Source organism: Ictidomys tridecemlineatus, chromosome 4 (assembly GCF_052094955.1).
Source record: "Ictidomys tridecemlineatus isolate mIctTri1 chromosome 4, mIctTri1.hap1, whole genome shotgun sequence".
NCBI classification, from domain to species: Eukaryota; Metazoa; Chordata; class Mammalia; order Rodentia; family Sciuridae; genus Ictidomys; species Ictidomys tridecemlineatus.
In genome coordinates this window covers 199,276,714-199,299,262 of record NC_135480.1, presented here as the reverse complement: position 1 = coordinate 199,299,262, position 22,549 = coordinate 199,276,714, and the positions used below count along the sequence as shown (strand labels likewise).

Below are 22,549 nucleotides of genomic sequence, written 5' to 3'. Positions count from 1 at the left end.
AAATTCTTCATGAGTCCGCCTCTGAGGGCCCAGCCCCAACACAGTCTGAACTGACGTTTGCAAACTTTGAGGGCTTCCTTCCAGTCCTTTCCCTGAGTCATCCCAACAGCCAGACACTTAGGAGACTGGCCTGCAGGCATAAGAACAGCCAGGGTTGAAGATCTAGGTAGGTTTGTGAGGGCTGGGGAGAAGGGGACACTGCTCCTTCCTCTCAGTGCCCCTCTGGCCTCCTTGCCAGGCCCCTTGCTCTAGTTAGGGGAGACAACACCTCCTGATACCTAAAAGGAAACCCAGACAGTCCTTCACATCAGATGGCAGTTTAACAACTTTCCGAATTCTTTCCCCCTTACTAGCCCCTCGATCCTCACAACAGCCCTTGTGAGGTAGGCAGGGGGCCCTCCTGTTTCTACAAATGACCACAGTCAGGCGGGAGAGCTCAGGACTCGGGTCCTCTGCTTCAGCTGGCCTGCCCTGCACAGACGTTGGGTCCAGGGGTCTGTGCTTCCCTTGTGGGACTGGCTCTGGCACCAGACAGAGACGGATCTGTCTAAAGGATCTTGATCGGCCTCCATGAACTCCCTCCACCCCCACCCAGTCTCCCAGCTGTCTCCAGGGCACGGGCTGCCCTTGGAGGTGAGAGAAGGGGCCAGAATTAAAGATTTGATGCTTGGGCAAGCCCTGACTGACTTCTGCAAAACATGTAGCCTTGGCTGCCCCTGCCCCAGAGCTATCCAGGGTATCCACACCCCCAGAGCAGCCACCACCCCCCATGGGATTATCTGCTCCCACTACAGTCACAATCACATATATAAGAGGCGGTGGACACATCCGTGACCTCGTCAGAGCACTCACAATGGAGTCTGTGGGGCTGCATGTCCCCCCACACACACTCCTGGCACACCATGGGCACTCATTGGTGCCCTCCCACTCACAGCTGAGCATCTGCCAAGGCAAATCCCGGCAGGTCAGGTGGCAAAGCTCACACCTCACAGGCCCCTCTCTGCTTCCCTGAGTTGCTCCCCTGTTCCTCAGTCCATGATGGGGCAGAGGCAGGAGCTGCCAGCTATGGGACACTCCCAGTGGTTGTCTGGGCCCTGTAGTGGCCTCCTTGGGTCACCAGGTAGAAATCCTGCAGGATCTCTGGGGCCTGGCATGAGCAGCCAGGCTGGTCTAGATAAGTCTCTCTTCGGGTGGCACCTTGAGAACACTGTCCATCTCCAGCCGGGCCCCAGCCACCTCCTGCTGGCTTGGGCTATAGGTGCCTTCTGACTGTCGGCGTTTTCTGGCAGCCAAGATCCCTGAGAGGAGGCCCAGGAGGAGGAGGAGGAGGCAGGCACAGGCAGCAGGCACAGCTACCTCCAGCAGTGGGAATGGCAGTGGCAGAGGCAGGCCTTTCTGCAAGACAGAGAAGGCACAAGAACTTGCTCAGAGAACACCTGGCAGGAGAACTGTTTTCCCAGGAAATGGTGAGAGACCCAACCCAGGGCTAGGCAAGCAGGGGCCAGCAAGCCACCTGTCAGAACCACCACAAGGGGGCGCTGCAAAACTGAGGGGCTGTGGCTGGAAGGACAGAAAACACACTCATTGAACGCTCAGCACAAGGGCAGCACTGACCCTACAATGGTCTGATGAAGCAGGAGGGGGAGCAGGGACAGGTAGCTGATGGCAAGGTCAGAATCCACCAGGGCCTGCCAGTCCAAGGGGGCTCCTCTGACAGTTTGTCCCTGGGAGAAGCAGGCCAGGTTCTAGGGACCAGCAAACCTCCTCCCCATCTCCAATCACAGATCCCCCCAGGATGTTCCTATTTAGATTCTACAGGCCTGGAATTCTGAAGTCCCAGGAATCATAGGATTCCAGAGCCTCAGAGTCTCAGTCCTGCCTCTATACCTTGAGGCGTCTCAGCCCATTGTGACCTGGATCTCCAAAGCCAGCACCCAGCCCTGAAGAAGCTGCCCCAAAACTATAAAATTCATGCCAGTCCTGGGAGGACCTCTCAGACCTCCACCCAGGCAGGCCCTTCGGGGACAGCTGTAAAGACATTTCCTCCCCACTGCCTGGGAGGAGGGTGAATAGGTAGGGTCGCTAGAGGCTATAAAAGTTCAACTTGAAAGGGACCATTCCCCATAAGCAAAGCGATCTGCAGTTTATGACCCGGGCTGCCAGAAGCCTGTGGAGATCAAGGCTGCACCTCAGACTGAGCTTCCTGAGCCCCCTCCCAGCAGCCCCCATGGTGGGCCCACTGCTCCTCCAGTGCCTGTTCTACCCCAGGGCTGGGATGCTGGGCACCTTCTCAGTTGGGCCTCACTGGGGTCAGGGACATACACTTTTATAGTGGCCAAACCTCTCTGGTTCAGAATCCTGGGCTCCTCAAATCGTCCTGGATCAGAAACCCACTAAGATTACAGGCTCTAAGATTCTGTGGGCCCTAAATTCTCATCCCAAATTGGACCTGGCAGACCCCAATGTTCCCACTGTCATTCCCCTAGGCACCGTGCCTGGCCAGGAGCCTCGTTGACAGATGATGGGCCCCCAAGAATCTCTTAGATGAAACCACCTCCTGCGAGCAGCATGGAAAGGGCCTGAATCCCCTAGCCTGTTCCTTCTCAGCCATGACAAGGTTGGCCCAGAAACAACCCTACAAATGTCCTATACACTCTGCCCCCAACAGCATGGCACTGAAGTTCAGACAAGCCTGTCAGGGCACTCCTGCACCCTGGGCATCACTCACCACCACTTCGCAGAACTGGCCGGAGAATCTGGTGCTGCAGACGCATTCATATGCCCCATCCACTTTCCGGCAGGTGCCCCCATTCAAGCAAGGATTGGCTTCACAGGGCGGTGTGGGGTTCTGACACCTGGAGAGGGAGGAGTGCTGAGCGTCCCTACCCCCAGGGCAGCCCCATGTCTTCCAGCTGCTCTAGCACACTCCCCAACCATCAAAGCTCATCCATCACCTGTCCCCAAGCATTTTCTTGCTCAGCTGAACCCTGCGTATTTCTATGGTCACCCACTTGGACCTAGCGCTCATGACCCAAAAGGACTCTGACTCTGTGAAAATGACAGGAGATCGTGTGGAAGGACAGGTGCCCAGGGACACCGACCCCACCTTCTGGAGGCCCAAAATCTGCGCTTCTGCTGTCCCCACCTGACACCGGAAGGGGGGGGCGCCCTGAGGACTGAGCTCACAAAAGCCAGCAGATCACTACTGCCCAACAGGCCTCGGCTGAAAGGATGGTCTGGGAAGCCCAGAAGGAAAGGACTCCGGTTACAGTGGTGGGATGCCTGGCACAGTGACACAGCCAGTGAGGGAGGAAGTGGTGAGTGATCATCCCCACTTCCCCTACCTGGGCTGCAGGGACCCAGTGGCCACCATGCCCAGCTCTCCACACCTGAGTCCACCTCCCAGTCTCCCAACCTCCACACACACCTCTGGCCAGCAAAGCCCTTCTGACAGCTGCAGTTGGTGCCTGGGGGTCCGCCCTCACAGGTGTCACCATCAAGGCAGGTGAGGTTGAAGCTGCATTTCTCCAGCAAGAGAGGTGTCCTGGGGAGAAAGTGCGAGGCTGCACCCTGGCCCTCTGGCCCTCTGCGCTGGCCCAGCTAAGCATGGTGCTCTCATCTTTGGAATTCAGCCCTCCACGTGGGTCAGGGAAGTCGTGTGGGTCAGGGAAGCCATGTCTGGGTGGGAGGGAGGGGACCCAGGGCTGCCATTCTGCTGCTCAGGCCCCACCCACAACACCTACACAACGTGTGGGCAGGGCAGAACATTTCCTGAGTCTCAGAGGCCTTTAAGAAGCCCAGTGGGAAGGACTTGCAGGGGTGACAAAAGTCCTACCCCCAGGGCAGCCCCATGTCCTCCAGCTGCTTTAGCCTGCTCTCCAACCATCAAAGCTCATCCATCCCCTGTCCCCAAGCATTTTCTTGCTCAGCTGAGCCCTGCGGATGTCCATGGTCCTGGCCCTCTGGCAGAATGCACCTCTCTCTGCTCCCGACCTGGGAGACCAGGAGGCTGTGAATGTCACTGCCCCCTGGAGATCATAGGCTCCCGACTGCAGCCCCCCAGACAGCAGCATTATTTGAAATTCAAATTTAGCTGGACATATCTTAACCTCTGTTTGATCCTTCAGTGCAGCCAACTGAACTATCACCCCATTTCACAGATAAGGGCGAGGAGGCTCAGATAAGGAAGGAGATGCTCCCCCCGCCCCCCACTGGGCAAATCTGCTGCCTCTTTGGAGGCTCTTCTGCCCCTCCCATCGCTCCAGGGGTTCTGCCCTCACCCAACCCGACCCAGGTGAACCTTCGGTGCCCTCGGGCACAGGTCTCCAGGCTTTCCGCACCTGCAGCGCGGGCCCGCGAAGCCCGGTGGGCAGCGACACTCAAAGTGGCCGTTTGGGCGCGCGTGACATCGTCCGCGGGCACAAGGCGCGGAGCGACAAGGGTCGGCTGGAGCCTCGCAGCGCGGACCCTCCCAGCCCGGGCCACAGGCGCAGGCGAAGGCGTCAAAGAGGTCGCGGCAGGCGCCGCCATGCAGGCAGGGAGAGGATGCACACACCGGCGCGCCGAGGCAGCCAAGGCGCGGAGCAGGCGACCCTGGCCAGACCGCGAAGTGCTCTCGGGGACCTGGGGACACGCCGGGCCGCGGTCCTGCCAGAGGCAATGGGAGGCCGCCAATCGCCACCCGGCCCAAGCAGCCGGTGAAGTTCTCGGCCAACAGGACGCGCGCAGCGTCTAGGCCCTGCAGGAAGTCCAGGTGACCCGCCTGGCCACGCAGCGCCACAGGTGTCGCGGCGCTGTCCAGCCACAGCAGCCAGCGAGAGGCGGCGGCCGCGGGTTGTTCCATGGCCAGGCGCACTCGGTGCCAAGCGCCATCGGCCACCCGCGGCCCGGGAGCCGGCAGTACTGCGCCCGACATGCCGCGGCCACTGCGCACGCTAGCAGCCAGCGAGCCGTTGCGCACCGCCAGCCAGAGGCCAGCCTGGGCGCCAGCTGAGGCGCGCAGCAGCCCGGCCTCGGTGTCACGCGTACGGAAGGCAAGCGCAAGCCCGCTGAGCCGGTGCCCCGACGACATGTTGTGCCCACTGAACGCAGCCGGGGGGCCCTCCTGGAACGTGGCCTCAGCCACACCTGCAGAGAGAGGAAGAGAGCTGGGGAAACGACTCAAGCGACCTTCTCCAGAGATTCCATCTCTCCCCCCAGCATGCAGGTGGTACTGTCTGATGCCCCATTTCAGGGCCATAGTGGGGGCTGGGCACACCCACCCACCTACCCACCTACCATCGGTCCAGGAAACTACAGTGGTCCCCTACCCTATCCTGTGCACTCCCTACCTCTGGGGTATCAGTTCTGGAACAATGCTGAGAAGACAAACCAAGATGCAACCCTGCCCTTGAGGTCACAGGCCCAATAATATTACCTGCCCTTCCCTCTCCCTGAAGCTCCTCTGTTTCATCAAGGAGGCTCCCTTTGGCAGACAGTTATACATGGGCACAATATCTTTATTTTGTTTATTTATTTTTATGTGTTGAGGATCAAACCCAGGGTCTCACACATTTGAGGTGAGCGCTCTACCACTGAGCCACAACCCCAGCCCAGCCAGGCATCTTTTTAAAGTACCTACTTAAAACCTCCAGTGACTCCCTACTGCCATTAGGACTTGCCATGCCTAGAATTCAAAGGGTCGGGAACTTCACCCCATTTCCTGTTGCACCCCTCCGTCCTTGCCTTTCAAAGGTTCTGGTAGACCTCAGGATCTTTCCTCTCCCTGAAATGTCCTTCCCTGAGGCTCCTCAGAGTTTGCCCTGGAAAACCCAGCACCTGCTTGCCTCCTCCAGAGAGCTAGCCCACCACCATGGGCTGGGGTTGGCATTCCTGGTCCATGGTGCAGCATCCCCTCCCCAAAAAGATATAACCAGCGCAAGTACCCAACACTGCCCAGAGCACAAACTCACAGACAAAGCCATCCGGGACTTCCTCACAGGTGGCAGGCGGGAGGCAGGGCTGGCTGGGGCACCATAACTGCTGGGCACATGTAGGCCCCGTGAAATTGCCAGGGCAGGTGCAGTGAAAGTCATTCCAGGTGACAAGGCAAGTTCCACCATTGAAACAGGGATCAGGCTGTGGGAGAGTGGAGGGAGAGGCAGCTCAGGCCCGCAGTTGGCACCATCCCCATAACCATCATAGAAGCAGTTCTTCATTGAGCATCTACTAAGACACATGACCTCCTCACAGACACACAGAGAGAGCCAGGCACAGCAGCATGTGCACCTTCAGTCCCAGCCACTCAGGAGGCTAAGGCAGAAGGATCACTTGAGCCCAGAAGTTTGAGACTAGCCTGGGCAATATATCGAGACCCCATCTCAAATAGGAAAGAAAAAAAAGTCACCATCATCCCCCATTTTACAGATGAGGCTCAGAAAGGCGAAGCCACTTCCTGAGTCACCCAGCCCATTAACTAGAAGTGGAGTTCACACCCAGTCTATTCAATTCCAGAGCTGGTACTTTGTTCACAAACACAGAGGGTCCCCTTCCTCCATCTCAGACAGCCTCTGTCTAGGTCAGGGTGACTGTCTCACACAGGGACTGGGTAGGGGAGGCACAGGGACCACCAAAGAGTAGGAGCAGCAGGGTGGAGGGAGGTGAACGCAAACCTTGCTCTGCCACTACAGCACTGGGATCATGGGCAGGTCACTTCCAGTCTACTTCCTCCTTAGCAAAAGGACAAGCCAGCCCCCAGGGACACAGAACAGGTCCAGAGTAAAGAACCCACACCCGGGCACTCACACTGCACATGTCCTCAGAGACGCAGCCCCGGGTGAGGTTCTGGGCCTGGCCGCCCAGCTCACTGAGCTGACTGGAGTTCTCCGGCCGCAGAGGAAAGAAGGGGAGGTGGAGGCCATTGAGTCGTAGGTCCTGGAGACAGCCTCGGAAGGGCCCACCCCAGGGCTGGATGTCAGCAGGGAGCGGCCTCCCCCCCACGTGCACCTGCTGGCCCACGTCCTGCAGTTGGTCAGGCCCGAAGCTGAGTGTCACCAGATGACGGAGCCCGTCATCCCAGCGCCCAGGCAGCGGCACAGCAGGACTGCCCAGTGCCTCTGCCCAGACCTGGCCCTCCCTCAAGAAGACCGTCAGGCCGGCGGCCGAGGCATTGGCAAACTGGAGCAGCAGGCCGGCAGGCTCCCGAGTGCGCAGCAGGAAGGACACGGTGAGGTTGGGGCCTGGCAGCTCAGGGAGCAGGAAGGAGGCCGCGCTCGGGGTGCCCCCCAGGCCAAAGGTGGCAGCCGGAATCTCTGCAGGGAGACAGGGCTGGCGTGAGGCCGGCAGGCCGGAGCCCGGTGTTAGGCACTGCCTTTCCACCTGGGTCTTTCCTCACCGTCAGCACACGTGGGTCCGCTATGAGGCCGGGGGCAGTCGCAATGGAAGTGAGTCCACAGATCCACGCAGGTGCCTCCATGGGCACAGGGCAGAGGCTGGCACTGCTCCTGGCGCTCACAGCCCAAGAAGACATTGTCACTGAGATGCTCAGGCAGCAGAAGGTGCCCGTCCACATACACATCTTGGAGGCAGCCAGCAAAGGCCGAGCTACCCAGCTGCGTAGAGCAAGGCCCAGGAGGCCGGGGGGCCACTGAAGCTGTGGGACTTGGGACCACAGGACCAGAGGCCACACAGAGATGGGAAGGGCAGCCCTCATGCCACAGTCGCAGCTCCAGGTTCCCCAGGCGCAGTGCCACCTCCACCTGGTGCCAGTGGCCATCGTTCAGGGTGAGGTCTGGCAGACTCAGGACAAGTGCATGGGTACCATGGCTCAGTGTGACTTGAAGTGTGGCCCCCACTAGTGCCAGCTCCAAGCTGCCCTGGGTGTCAGTGCGAGTAGCCAGGGCCCCAGCAGGCAGTGTGGTACAAAATCTCAGTGCCAGACCCAGGGGGCCACCAGCTGGCACTGATGCCCACACGGGGCTTCCAGCTACCACAGAGAAGGTGGTATTCTGGTCACAGAAAGGCCCATGGGTACCAGGGGGACAGTGGCAGACATAACTGTGGACCCCAGACTTGAAGGTAGGAATGCAGGTGGCAGCGGGTGGGCAGGTGTGGCCCAGGCAGCCAGTGAGCTGCACAGAACAGTCATGTCCACCCCAGGGCTCTGGGCACTGGCAGATGTAGCCTGCCACAGCATCGTCGCAGGTTCCACCATGGAGACAGGGCCCTGACAGGCATTCGTCCACATCTTCCTGACACGTCAGGCCTTCAGGAGAGACCAGGCCAAGACTCAGTAGCGCCCAGGGCCAGAACCACATTCTCAACCCAGAATGTGCGTGCCTCTTGTGGTGTGAACCCCCATCCCTACCAACCAAACCACTTCCCAAAGGATCTCTTTTCGTCCCTGCAGTCCTTTATGGCCCAAATCCAAGATTCCCCTACCCTTGCCATGTCTGGTGAGTCCCCCTACCCTTGATCCCTTAAACATCCTCCATACCCTCTTCCCCCACCTCATGTCTCCTGCCTGGCCGGCTTCCTGGGACACAGTCCAGCAGCCTCCAGCTCGCCTGCCTCAGAAGCCCCTCTCCCATCTGCCCCAACCAGAGATCTACTCCCGAAATAGCACCCGGGAGCTCCCTCTGCTTCTTCAAGTTCAATTGCTCACCCTGGCATTCATGCACCCAGAGTCTATGGGCTAGGCCCTACCAGGATCTCAAGCCTCAACTCTGCTCCCTAAAAGCCTTGAATTTCCACTTCCTCCAAGCATTTCCCGGAAATTCCTGCCTCGGGAGCTTTGCTTATTCCATTCCCTCATCCTCCATTACTCTTCTTTTCAAATTTCTACTAACCCTGCAAAACTCAACTCAGAGGGCCCAGGGCCTTTCCAACCCAAACAACTCTGTCACTCCCCACTCCCAGAGACAACTCCCCAGAACCCTGTAGGCAAAGTTTTCTGTTTACAGGGACCTGAATGTCTTTGGTGCCAGTAAAGGGCATTACTTTTGTGGGTAGCGTGAAAAAATGGAAGGGTGGGGTTTGATTTATGCACCTGGGGCACGTTGGGCCATCCCCAGGCTTGTCCCCTCAGTTCCTCTTTTCCAGTGTCCCCTGCTGGCTGTATGGGACCACATCATCCTCTTCTCCAGCCTCCCCACAGGTACACTGGCCCAGCTTGAATCAGGAGGCCATAGCCCAATGCCAGCTTAGTCAGCCCCACAGAACAAACCCAGACAAGCCCTGCCCCAAACCCAGCTGGAGGAATCCACATCCAAAGCAGCCACCAGGATTCGGGGCCCAGCCCCAGTCAGCCTGAAACACCACAGCCACCTCCTGGGAACCACCAGCCACCTGCCCCAGCTTCCCCCTGGCCCCAGTCCTCCATACCTGCCAGGAGCCACAGACCCCCCAAGAAGGGGTGCAGAACCCACAGCCACATTGCAGTACCCCACAGATGGGCTGAGAGTGGTGGCAGGTGCCGAGGCTCGGGAGCAGAGCTCCCTGCCTGGCTGCCTGCCTCCTCCTGAGTCTGCTCAGGAATGCCAGGCGCTGGCCTCCCCCACACACAGAGCTGCCGAAAGGGAGGATGGGCCAGGATGCCAGCCCCACAGCCAGGACCTCCTGCGAAACTCTGACCTAGAGATCTGCCCTCCCAGTCCCTGGTCAGCTGAGCTCAACTGGGAAGGAGTTGGGTTCCCACTGACACTGGTGAACCTGGCGGTCCTGGGCCTCTCTAACCTCTGTTGCCTCCTCTGTGAGATGGGGACTCTAAAGCCTCCCTCACTGGGCTGTGGCAGAGAGAAGCAGGATGCCCAGAAAATGCTTTCCAGAGTCCTGGCATGCAGTGGGTCACCCACTCCTAGAGGACTCAGGGGACCTCAGCCAATGGGAGCTGCAGATGGGCTTGCAGGGCTCTCAGAGCACTGGCCACTAGAAAGGGACACTGAGCCCCAACATCTTTGGTGAGTGAGGGCAGGAGGAATGGTCGTGATCACCACCTCCTTCCTCAGGTCAGGGGAGCCCAGGAACCTTCCAGGGAGAGAAGGCAGTTTGCCTAGAAGGAATGCAGGAGGTGTGGGGGAGGCGCACACATTCCAGACGGGGTGGGGACACTGGGAGTGTGTGCCATTCCTCAGGTTCACGCGTGTCCATGTGTCTGCATCTGCATGGACCCAAGGCAGGGAGAGAGGTTTGTGCCTAACAGGCCCTAGTCCCAGAGGAAAAGCTTCCTCTGTTGGCCCCAACTCTCTGCACTCACCCACCTTTCCTCCTCTATCCTCCTTGGAAACCTCTGGGCCTCAGCCCAGTCCTTTGTAGTTTCAGTCTCATCACTCTTCATGATGCCCCAGACAGCCTCAGTCCTGACCCCCTGCCTATGGATCCACACCTACCCCTCTCCTGGCCCCCAGCCCCCGGACCACCAGCCCCGGCGCACTCCAGAGACTGGATGACTCTGAGTTCAAGACTGAACTCACCTTCCTCCAGTCAGTTCCCCCAGGGCACCTCCAGTCAGGGTCCCCAGTCAGTGTCTCCCAGGGCACTGGCAGAAGCTCACTAGAGTCCTTGACACCTCCCATTCATGAGGACCTATAGCTATCCCTTCTAAATTCTTCTCAAGTGGACCAGCTCCCTCCCCTCCCACTTCCAAAGCCTGATGGGGCTCAGCCCCCCTCAGCTGTCTGTCACCTGGGCAACTACACCCACCTTCTCCCTCATTTCCTGTCTGTCCCCATCAATCCATACATCAGACAAAAGGGACCTTCTCATCCAGGCCCGACAACTCTAACCCTGCCCGCCCCCAGTGCCCACCCCACCCCAGTACCTGCATAGCCATCCCCACAGTGGCACTGGAAGCCGTTGGGCAAGTCCTGGCAGTGGCCTCCGTTGAGGCATGGCCATGAGGAACACTCGTCCACGTCCACACTGCAGTCGTCCCCTGCAAGAGGCTCGGCTGAGGCCCCCTGCACCCTCCGAGCCAGACCAGATCTAAAAGGGTCCATTCTTTGGCAAGGGAGCCTGAGGTCCAGAGGGAGGGCTGTTTCAGGCAGGGTGGCACAAGACCACCTGGTGGCAGGGCCGTGGGCGGACTGGGGATCCCTCCCTGGAAGTCTGGACACTGGCTGACTGCTCACCCTCAAAGCCTGGAGGGCAGCGGCACAGGAAGCCAGCAGCGTGGCGGAAGCTGAAAGTGCCCGGGAAGGCAGCCTGGGCATCCCCGTAGAGGGCTGGGTCTGAGCGCTGCAGGCACAGGCCACCGTTGAGGCACGGCCCAGCAGCACACTCGTCCTCATCCACTTCGCACAGCTCTCCGGTGAAACCTGAGGGTGCATACGTAGGCATCAAGTCACGTGAGAGGTCATCAGGCATCTCCCCTCCACTGCCACTAAGCCAGCCCATGGCCAGACAGGGACAACAGCTCTGGATGCAATCAACAGTGAGGGTCGCTTTGAGGGGGTGGAAATGACCATGGAGACCTGCAGCAGCACATCATTCCTACTATCTTGTATTACCAAGCATGTCGTTGGTGCCAGGTACTCCACCGCCATTACACCTTCGTCCTCCTCACTGCAAACCCAGGAGTGGGTGCTATTTTCAGCCCCATTTTGCAGATCAGTAAACTGAGGCTCAGGCAGATTGCAGTCTCTCTCACACACAGGTCCAGAGAGCCCAGATGGCACTGCACGCACCCCCCGCCCACCTTCGCACCCACAGCCTACAGCCACACCTAGGGAGCACGCATGGACACACCTGGCCAGCAGAGGCAGCGGAAACTTCCGAGGCCCTCGAGGCAAGATGCGTTATTGGCGCAGGGGTCCGATGTGCACTCCAGCACCTCCTCCTCGCAGCGCGCGCCCTCGTAGCCCGTGCCTGAGCAGTCACACCGGAACCTGGGGTGAACCGGCCTAAGTGAGTGACAGCTCTGCACCCCCCCACACACGCCCCCCTGCCCAAGGCACCCGACGCCAATCGCTCACCCGCTGACCAGGTCGTGGCACACGCCCCCATGCGCGCACGGCTGGCTCTGGCACTCATCGATGTCCAGCTGGCAGCTGGCGCCTGCGTAGCCCGGCGCGCACACGCAGCGGTAGGAGCCCACGCCGTCCAGGCACGAGCCCCCATGTAGGCAGGGCGCAGAGGCGCACTCGTCCACCTCGGCCTCGCAGGTGACTCCTGGACAGGGGCCGGAGACACAGAGACCCAGAGCTGCTTACCCGAGGGGCAAAAGAGTCCAAGCCGGGCACCTGGGGCATCTCCAGTTACAAGGAGCCACCTATGAGGCTCTAAAGGGAAGCGCATTTGGCTTGTCGTCCACAGTCCGAGCTGCTGTGGGGAACCCAGGCAGTGGGTAGAATCAGGGAACCTCCCTGCCCTCTGGAGCTCCCAGCAGGCTGGGCCGGGAGAGCAGAACTCAGTCAATACGTTAGGACTGGCTTTCAATAGGGTTAACTCAATAAGGGAACCTGATCCTGTGAAAGCAAGATCCGGGGTCTGGTCCGGGATGCGGGGAGGCAGGGAAGGCTTTTGGGAGTTGGAGGATTGAGGCAGAGGACTATGGTGAGCAGTTGGACACCAGAAAGAGACTGCAGTTAGTCACCCTGTGCTTGCGTCAGGGGCCTGATACCCAGGGAGGGTGTGCCCCAGGAGCCATGGGGAGCTATGGGTCAGGAGCTATGGGAAGAGTGGAGCAGGTGAGGCAGGAGTGGGGGTGTTGGGACCTGGGCCAGGTAACAGGCTCTGGGCTCATCCTAGAAGCTGTAAGCAGATACATGACAGTCCTATCTACATTTTAGAAGGCTCTGGTGGCTTTGAGAAAAGTGTTAGGAAGGGACCCCACAGAGGAGGGATACTGGGAAAAAAAAAAAAAAGGCTGGAAAGGCTGAAGTAGGGTGAACAATTTCTGCACAGTTTTTGCTGTAAAACTCCCTAGTCCCAGGAAACCCGCTCACCTGCACAAACCGGAGCAGCTGGGTGCCCTCCACCAGGTGAGGGCGGAGATGGAGAAACATGGAAACCTTATGGTTTGGATAGTCACCCTAGGGTTCAGGGGTCACTGCAGACTCCAGTGGGAGCTGTCCCCTAAGTGAGCTTGCTCATGGGGGCCAGGGACCCAGCTGATTCCTGCTGGAACCCTCCCCTTTCTCAGCTCAGTGAGCACAAATACACCTTCTCCTTCCCATGACCCTCCAGCCCTACTCCCACCCCCGTGCCAGGGGGAGCCAGGCCCAGGCTGCCTGGAATCCCAACCTCCCCCACCCAGCTCAGAACCGGAAGAAGAAAAATGAGTCACTACAGACACTGCCCCCTCACATTCACCACTCACCCAGAAAGTTACCCAGAGCACCGCACATCTGGGTCACAGGCACCTGCTGGCACCCACACACGTACACTTTCACATGAAAGTATTCAGAGAGCCCAGACACCCGCAGATAATGGAAGATGCACAGAATTCTTTTATGGACACAAACAGAACTTCAAAGAGTAGACACACAGACAAATGTGACTCACACATCTACACAGCGAATACGTGCAGACGCTGAGACATCCAAACGGCAAGAAAGATTCAGGGAGCCAGTGTCCCAAAGCCATCTTCACCCGCGGGCCACTCTTCACTATATGCTCCTTCCCCTGGAACTCAGACCCCCCAGTCTGTCTCCCTTGCTCTGAAGTGACTTCAAAACTACCACCTGCCCTTAAAGCCTGAACTCAGGGTTGACCTAGTTCACGTGTCTACACAGTGGACTACAGAAGGCCCGAGACTGGGCCTCACTGGAAGACCTCCTTCCCAACTTCAGGCCACTCCAAGAAGCAAAATGCTCTCACCTGGGAGCTGGGAAGGGCCTGGGGCCCCCCCACCAACACCACCATTCTGGAGGAAGGAACTATGTGTTCTCAATGTCAGCCATTTTCTGAGCACTTGTATGTACATTATCCCACTTAAGGCAGCAGGGACCCCTGGGGCCACACCTGCATCACAACTGGAACAAGACCAGGAGGGGGTCTCTATGCTAGGTCTTTGCAAGGGGTCCACATTCCATCCTAAACTGTGCAGGATGTTCTCACTCTAGGACCCTCAAGTGGTGTCTACAGGACAATTCGATACAGGTCTGGAGTGAGAAAATGCTGGCACTACTGGCCAGGGCGTCCTGTTAAAGCCAAACCGGGCAGATCTGCCTGTCTGCTCAGAGTTGCCAGAGATGCCTGAGGGGTCTCCACCCCCTAAGCCAAACTCAGCTCTGGAGAAGGGACAAAAATGTTTGTCCAATGCCCCATACAGGCCAGGCGCTGTGCCAGACCTCAAACACACAGACTCTCACCCCCAGCTGCCAGGTTGGCCTGAGAAGTGTCAATTCTGTGCTAAGTCCAGGAGTGGACACCCGGCACTGCCGATGCCTGGGGCAGCTGTAGACTCAAGTCAGAATTGAGTCTGTGATGCTTTCCCTGCAAGCCACAGACGGGAGGAGGGACAGGGGCAGACCTCCCCGCAGGGCAGCATACACCATTACCTGCATAGCCAAGGGGGCACTGGCACTCATAGCGATCTGCCAGGTTGTGGCAGGTGGCCCCATGGTGGCAGGGCCGGGATGCACACTCATCGATGTCCAGCTCACAGTGCGGGCCCTGGAAACCAGGCACGCAGTAGCAGCGGAAGCCATTAGGATCTGGACCCTGGGGCACACACAGAGCACCATGGTGGCATGGCTGAGTGGCGCAGCCTTGAGGCTTCACAGGCCCACAGGTATAGCCACCACTCTCTGTGGCCTGGCACTGGGTCCCTGGAGCACACGGGTCTGAGGCACAGTCACCCCGGATCTCTGAAGGCACCGTCCCTGCGGAAAGAGGAGATTGGATGGGTGGGGCCTGTGCAGACGCTCCCCTCCCCGTACTCAGCCCAACCCAGACCCAGGAAGCAACACGGGCGTCCACACTCCAGAGCAGGCACGGAGGCCAGCACACCCAGAGCGCGCAGGGTCCCAAGCTGCAGTCGCTCTATTCGGGAACTGGGAATGGCTTTAGGAGTGCCTGCAGAGCAGAGAAACAGGACCAGGGTGTCTGGCTCCGGCAGGATTAAGCGGCAGACACTAACCCTGTGAGCTGCCCACCCGTCGTCTCACTGGTCCCTGCAGCCCCCTGGGCAGGGACCTGGTGCCCATGTTATGAGTGAGGCTCCAGAAAGGAAGCAAAGGCTGGCCGAGGTCACGCAGCGAGTTAGCTTCAATGTGGGGTGCTTGAGCCACAATGTGGGGGTCCCCTCTGGGCTTCCTCTCTGCAGGCTGCTCCCTACAGGAGCCCAGGAGGGGGAGGGAAGCAGCCCAGGAGAGGCAGCGCCCCGCCCCCTCCGGCCTGCTGGGGGCTGGTAACTCCGTTGGCGGAAACCTGAGCTCTGAGACCTCAAGCTGGAAGGGAGCAGCGTGGCCACTTCAAAGCAGGGGAGTGGGCTCCGCCCGCACACCCCCCCACACCCGCTGTCCGCCTGGGGAGCTCTGGAGGAGCCCTGGCCCTCTTTTCATCCCCCAACGGCAAGCCCACCTGCGCCTGCGCAGTGAACACCTGAGCCCGCCACCGCGGGGTTTCTGCACTTGGAGCCCCTCTGTTGAGGGTGGCATCCAGTTTGGAAGCCAAGCCCAGCAGAATCCAGCCCCCTCCATTCCCTCCTTCCTCCCCACTGGAAAGCCTGTCGCGAACAGGTTCTAATCCCATCTGAGAAAACTACTAGCTGTGGGACTTTGGACAAGTCATTTCTCCTACTGAGTCTGTTTCCCAGTGTGAAAAGAAACAAAATAGTACGTCCCCGGGGACGTGGGAGGTCGGAGGATTCAGAACCTCAGGTCCAGAGCCTGCTCCACCGCAGGGACTCAGCAAGTGGGGGGAAGGGCTTCTAGCAGGAGGCACCCTCCCCCACCCAGGTTGTCATCCAGACACTGGCCAGGCCCCACGGCCCATCAGGCCCTGCACCCTCCCCTCCCCCACTCCAGCCAAGACCCCCAGATAAGGCTGGCAGCCTCTGGGGCGTCATCCACATTCCAGCAGGCAGGGTTGTTCACTGCCAGACCCCCACGCTCTGCAGCAGGCCCAAGCAGGATGGGGACAGTGCAATGGAGAAACACACAGAGGCATTGGGAGACAACTGGCTGTCCAGTCCCACCCTCCAGAGCCCAGAGCACCTGGTGCAACTCAACACGGGGCCCCGTTCACACTGGGGAGCCCTAGCAGCCCCCCAGGGCCAGACACGTGGCAGGGCAGATCTAAAACACTTTCAGGGGAAAAGGGGCCTTCTACCCACACTTTCCCCTTCCAGCTCAGGGCAGGGGCATCATTCCCAGCCCTTTCTCCCAGGCCTGGTCACATGTGTAAGGGCAGGGGCTCCTGGGCATCTCTGAGAGACTCGTGAATAGTTGGTCATTTTCCTGTTCCTTTTCCTTTTCCTGCTTCTGTGACCAAGCAGTTGATAGGTTCCCCAAGGCTGGATGCCTGGGGAGGGGTGATCACCTGGGGCTGGGAAGATGGTCCTGTGGGGGTGGGAGTGGACCCTGCTCCCTTAGGAAAATGCACAGGTTTTACGCATCAGACAGGCCCAGGTAGTATCCAGAGTGCCCCCAAGTGGCACCCCAAAGTGACGTGTGAAGCCCAGGCACCTGGGGACCCTCTGCAAGGGGCTATGGTCTTGATGTTCAGAGCCTGTCAGCCTGGTACAGTTCTGGAGCAGGACAGGCATCATAATTCCATTGTGAAGGACCTGGCTGCTGGATCCTGTGCCACCAGGCCCCCATTTTAATTCAAACAGGACAATACCCTCATTTTGTGACCCAGGGACACCCCACCCTGGTCTGCAGGAGCTTGCCTCCTGGGCCAAGCGCTGCCTGTTAGGACAGTGGGGACCGCTTCCTGTTAGGACAGTGTGGACCGGTGGGTGTTTCTGACAGTCTGCCCTCCCCTAGGGTCCTCCCAGGTCAGGGACAGAGGGCTGTTACTATAAATGAGAAAGCCCTGGAGGCAGAGTCCAGCCCCAAGGGAGGAAGGAGCTTTAGTCAGAACCAGGCAGGGAGGGAGGAGGCTGCTCATCAAGACAGCCACCTCGCCTGCGCCATCTCCGTCCATCTGAGCGGCTGCGTAGGAGGTGGACAGTGCCCTTCTTCCTTTTTGCAGTTGAGGAAAGGCTGGCTCAGAGCTGACGCCACTTTCCAATCCCATAGCCACCAGGGGCTGAAATCCAAACCCAATTCTCCCTGCTCCAGGGCCTCCACTCCAGGCGGTTCAGAACCACCCAGGACCTGAATGCAGATTCTTGGGGCTCACTCTAGACCTAGAAATTCAGAACCAACCGGCCCACAGCCCAGAATCTGCATTGGATTCCAATCCCTGGAGATCTCTTTGCACATTGAGGAATGCCAACCCCTGTGCTCAGGGTCTCCAGCTTCCTGGAGTTAGCCCAGGAGGCCAGGCTAGCCCAGGGCAAAGAGGAAGACCAGGCTAGGCTGGGGCAGAGAGGTTGGGAGGGCAGCTTGGCAGGAGAGAGGCTGTCCCCAGGGTCAGACTGGAGGGGCGGGGCCTGTTGCCACAGCAACTAGGGGCCTGTGCTTATCTTTACAAATCCCTGCTGACCTCTGGGCTGCCTGGGCTGACCTGGCAGGGGAGGGATTAACGGCCACTGCCCCGCCCCTTGAACCTGCCACCTCCCTTGGGAAGGGCAAGGCGGACAATTCATTTACAGAGTATTTACTATGTGCTCCAGGCTGTGTATCTATTATTATTACAATGTTACACCAGAGGAGTGGGGGGGTACCTGTTAAGGAATCTGCTTTCCTTAACTCAAAGCAGGTTGATTAAAAAAAAAAAAAAGTTGATAAACTTGCCCAGGATCATTGTTCCTCCAAAAACTAAGATGTCTTCAGATTTCCGAGAGTCCACATCTGCCAATACATATGAAATCGCCACAAACGTATTGTCCTCTTAGTGCATTCCCACAGTCTCACCCTAGTGTGGAGAGTCTCTAAAGGTTTTTTTTTTAAATATTTTTTTAAGGTGGACACAATATCTTTATTTATTTTTATGTGGTGCTGAGGATTGAACCCAGTGCCTTGAGCATGCCAGGCCAGCGTGCTACCACTTGAGCCATATCCCCAGCCCTAAAAGTTTTTCTTAAGAACAGTGGCCCTTGGGCTGGGGATACAGCTCAGTTGGTAGAGTGCTTGCCTCTATGCACAAGGCCCTGGGTTCAATCCCCAGCACCACACACAAAAAAAGAATAGTGGTCCCAGGAATGGGGTGTAGCTCAGGAACAGGACTTGCTTAGCATGCAAGAGGCCCTGTGCTTGATTCCCAATACAAAAGAGAGAGAGAGAAGGACAAAAGGAAAGAAGAGCCTCTTGGGAAGAGCCAGTACTTGGTAGCAGGCCTCACCCAGCCTAGTAACTCCCATTTTTTGCCCTCACCTGTTACAGATTGAGTTATAACCGCCATCGTGAGATGTGCTGGATAAAACTGTTCCCCTGCTATTGCTGGGCCTGGCTATGGCTATCAGAAAGGGCAAAAATACTCTAAAAAGACAGCAAAGTGTGGAATACTCTTTATCAAAAATGTTCACCTCCCAGCGTAAAAGCCATCATTCAATAACTAATTGCAACATGGCCGTGGACGATGGAGCATTGCTCTGGGCCTGGCCTTGCACGTCCCCATGTTTCCAAACTGTGTCTCAAAGTACAGAGGGGAAGGTACCTCCTGGAGCAAGGGGAGGTACCTGTACAGTCCACTTTGAACTACTGACCATAAACTATTATGTGTTTCTGTCTGAAACTGGGGTTCCCTGCCAAAACCAAGTTGGAAAACCACTACATTGTCCCACTGAAGTTTTGTGATGGCCCTGGGAGTGTGGTTATCCCCATCTTACAAGGGCAGAGAGAGGATGTGACTGTAAGGAGGCTTTATGTGAGCCCGCTGTGAAATCTTGGCCCTGCCACCCACTAGCTGTGTGATTCTGGGCAAGTTACTGATCCTCTCTGGGCCTATTTACCTCCTCTGTGGGTCTCAGAGCTGATCTCACAGTCTGTTGGGGAGATTGGATTTGATTGTGTTGCCACGAGGCACCTGATGACTGATTGACAAACCCTAGATTGTGGCAGACCCAACTCTCCCAGGTCCTGAGGCTGGGTTGACTGTGTGTGGCTTCCCCTCCCACAATCCCTGCCTCTGTCCCTCAGGCCCCCACCTCCTCTTGTTGGAGGAGGGGCTGAAGGGTAGGGGCCAAACCCTTTGTGATGGGTCCCAGAGTGCTGGGGGGAGGGGGAGATGTGAGAGCCCTATGCCCCATTGTACTCCAAGATGCTTGGTCCTCTCCATAGCAACCGCGGGCCTCTGTGGCAGAGTGGCCCAGGATGAAGGGGCCCAGCTTAGGGCCTGGCAGGGATGGGCAGCAGAGCCCGGGGCCAGGGCCTTCAGAAACCCCCACCTCGTCTGGGATACAAATCAGCTTCCAAGTGACACAGTTCCCAGTGCCTCCCTCAGGTAGTCAGGTCTTGGGTACTGGCATCCAGAGATGGTGGTGCAGTGCCCCCACCCCAGGTTTCAGGGATCCCCAGGGCTGGGGCAGCTGACAGATGTTGCAAGGGGAGGCTGCCCCAGAAGCCCCCGTAGGGCTGTAGGGTGAGTGTGTACCTCAGGGACCTTGCCTTCTATGTCCCATCTGGTCCACCTGCCCACCTCAGGTATGTGGGTGCACATTTAAGTGTAAACGCACACAACATCAACATGCATGCATTGGTGTGTGTGTGTGTGCATGGCAGTGTGCTGTGCACGACCTGCTCATATGGCATGTGTGCCCTGTGCACACCCCAAAAGTGTGCACACGTGCCTAGGTACCTAGGCATCTCCTCTAGGAGCCCCAGGGAGCCCAGCTCACAAGTCTCTGTCCCTCCATGATCCTTCCTTCCCCCAAAACTGGGGTCCTCATTCACCCTGGCAGCCCCCAGGAGGGCATCAGGAACAGGTGTTCCCCTAACTGCAGAGGAGCCCAGACAGGCCCTCCTTGGCTCCCTCTCTCAGCCAGTGGTGACAGGGCTAGGGACTTCCCAGGCCTGTCCCTGTAGCTATAGTGACTAAGACAAAGCCGCCCCTAGACCCCCCAGTAGGAATTCCAGGCTCTGTGCGGGAATCCACTTGAACAAAAGCAGAAACCCCTTGGTGAACAGGGGTCCGGCTTCAGAGAGCCCTTCCAACTTGGTCTGGGAATGCCAGAGAGGGCACAACAGGGGACAAAAATGTTCCCAAATCTCCAGCCACCAGCTAAGGACCCAGAGCAACCCGACCTCCTCCTTAAAGTGCAGGCAGGAATCCACACAAACAGAGGGAGCGCAGGACAGGCAGGGAGCCTGCTCCCTGAGGTCTCCTTCCCTCTTTCCAGCCAATTCACCAGGCTGGGGTCTGCTGCTTCCCACCAGGACCCACATGTCCCTTGCAAAGACCCACTGGACAAGTTATACCCCCGTGCAGCTCTGGCCCTCAGTTCCCCACACCCAATCACCTGGACACAGCTCATGGGACACCTGTAGCAACTCACAACTTTCACCCCCAACTGCACCCGGCCCAGCACGTGACTCGAGCAGACTCTGGGGTAGGCCGTCTCCCAGCAAGTCCCCAGCCCTGCTCCACAGACCCACCTCAGCACCCTTCCCAACGGCCACAAGGCTCCAGGATCCAGTTTCCCCAGACGCACTCACACCCAACCCAACCCAGGTCCCCAGGCCACTCCTGAAAGCCCCCTCCACACGAAACAGCCCCAGGTCCCTGCAACTCCGGCCTGGCACCACGCGGAGCAGCGGCCCCCCGCCCCGCGGCAGGCCTGGGGTCCGCCTGGGGAACAGACCCCCGCCCCCGGGCCCGGCCCCACTCACCAGCCAGGAGGGCGAGCGCAGGGTCCCAGGGCGGCAGCAGCAGCAGCAGCAGCAGGAGGGGGGCCAGGGGCCTGCAGTCCCGGGTCCCAGGCCCGGCCAGCGCCATGGCAGCGCCGCTCTGCCCGCCGCTGTGGGAGCCGGCGGCCGGCAGCTCGGCACCCCCCGGGTCCCTGGAGCAGCACTAATGCGGTGGACAGAGGCCCGGCCCCGCCCCGCCCCGCCCCGCCCGGCCGGGGGGAGGGTCTGGCCGCTCCTTCCACGCCAGCCCCAGCCGCAGGAGCAGAGCGTCCGCGGCCCAGGCCCTGACCTTGTCTCCAGGCACCACTCTCCCGAGGGGCCCTCTTCTCTCCAGGTGGTGCCAGCCACACCCAAGCCCTCCGCGGACAGCGGCCCCAGCCCTCCCACTTGGCTTGACCCCCCACCGGGCCCAGGCGCCTCTCCTACTTTCAGTCACCGGCCAGCTCCAGGCCGGCCATCCCCTCAATGTCTCTAGAGCCCCTTTCCACTCCCTCTGCCCCAACCTGCCACCCAGCCCCTCTCCCTGCGGCCCTGTGGGATCAAATCTAGCACAGAGCCCTGCACCATGTGGCCCCCTTTTAGGAGCCAAATGGAAACTTTTCCATCTCTTCGTTTGGTCTTGATCTTGCCTCTCTGTTTGCCACTCCAGAAACCTCACTGCAACCCAAGGCAGCTCATTCTACTGACGGACAGCTTTAAGCAAACTTTCCTTTGCCCCTGCTAGGCAAGCGCTCTACCACTAAGTCACCTCCCCAGCCCCTGGGAAGTCCTTCCTGTCGTCTAACCTCACAGTCTCTAGCTGCAGCAGATGTTTGCTTGTTCCAGGCTGGCCTCTAGACTGGAGAAGGGAATGTTGTTTGCATGCAGAGGGGTTCTTATGGGGACCTGGGTCCAAGAATCCAGGTCATCTCAAAGACACTACAACACAAAGCATCCCACTGCCCTCAGCTCCAGCCTAGGGAAAATCCCCTTGCTTAAGGGACTTTCCTGAAATGAGCCTCTGGTGTCTGCCAAGGCATCCCGGGCTGGCCCAGTTCAGTAGCCGTGGACTGGGCCCACGCCGGCCCTGGACTCTGAGTTAGAGGCAGCGCTATGGAGGGTTCCAGGATGTTTAGAGGGATGGGTGAGGGTGTGCAGGGGGGGAGCCGCCTTCATGCTGTTTCCAACTCAGAAGGGCCAATACCCCTGGTCCCCGGGGGCCTCGGAGAGGGGACTAAAGCCTAGGTGGCCCTAGTCCACCTATTCCGTGCCGTCCTTATTCTCTTCTGCTCCCCAGGGTGGGTGCTCCGTGGTTTCCGCGCACCCCCTTCACCTTTAACCACCCCCCAGCTCTCTCCTGCACCAGGATCCCCTCCCGCCCGCGTGACGCCCCTCCCCTCCAGGGCACAGACCCCACTAGGGATCCGCGTTTGAGCCCAGGGGCGTCAGCTCAGCACGTGGCTTCCTTGTCGGGCCTAAAACGCGGGGAACAGCAGCGCCCCCCTGGCGAGAGTTTAAAGGGCCGACAGGGCAGCGACTCGGGGTTCCCAGAGACCCAGACGGGCCCAAGGGGAGCAGATAGGAGAACCACAGCCCCGGGGTCTCTGGACACCAACACCCTGGCGTTGACCCGGAGCTCGGAGATCAGCTGGGCGCTGGGTCCCCGCGCCTGTCCCCGTCCCGCCCCCAGCGCT

The 22,549-nt window shown here is 59.0% G+C and overlaps 1 protein-coding gene across 1 annotated transcript; it reads right to left on the bottom strand.

Annotated features, from left to right (window-relative positions):
• Positions 1-301: 301 nt before the first annotated feature.
• Positions 302-21,042, bottom strand: Crb2 (crumbs cell polarity complex component 2). The gene is made up of 13 exons (XM_005320943.5): positions 20,859-21,042; positions 14,478-14,801; positions 11,949-12,144; positions 11,722-11,861; positions 11,106-11,291; positions 10,796-10,909; positions 7,373-8,242; positions 6,784-7,289; positions 5,952-6,117; positions 4,341-5,127; positions 3,428-3,544; positions 2,729-2,855; positions 302-1,395 (listed from the first exon to the last, which is right to left on the bottom strand). The coding sequence occupies exons 1-13, from the start codon at positions 20,962-20,964 to the stop codon at positions 1,171-1,173; spliced, it is 3,864 nt and encodes a 1,287-aa protein (XP_005321000.2). The 5' UTR covers positions 20,965-21,042; the 3' UTR covers positions 302-1,170.
• Between the last annotated feature and the right edge of the window lie 1,507 nt (positions 21,043-22,549).

Bases quoted from the DNA above. Each gene is read 5' to 3' on its own strand.
- Crb2 (XM_005320943.5), bottom strand. From the start codon at position 20,964: ATGGCGCTGGCCGGGCCTGGGACCCGGGACTGCAGGCCCCTGGCCCCC. The intron at 11,862-11,948 runs GTGAGCGATTGG...GGTTCACCCCAG, and splicing joins TGCCACGACCTGGTCAGCGG to GTTCCGGTGTGACTGCTCAG. The intron at 1,396-2,728 runs GTGAGTGATGCC...TCTGTCTTGCAG, and splicing joins GCCAGTTCTGCGAAGTGGTG to AAAGGCCTGCCTCTGCCACT.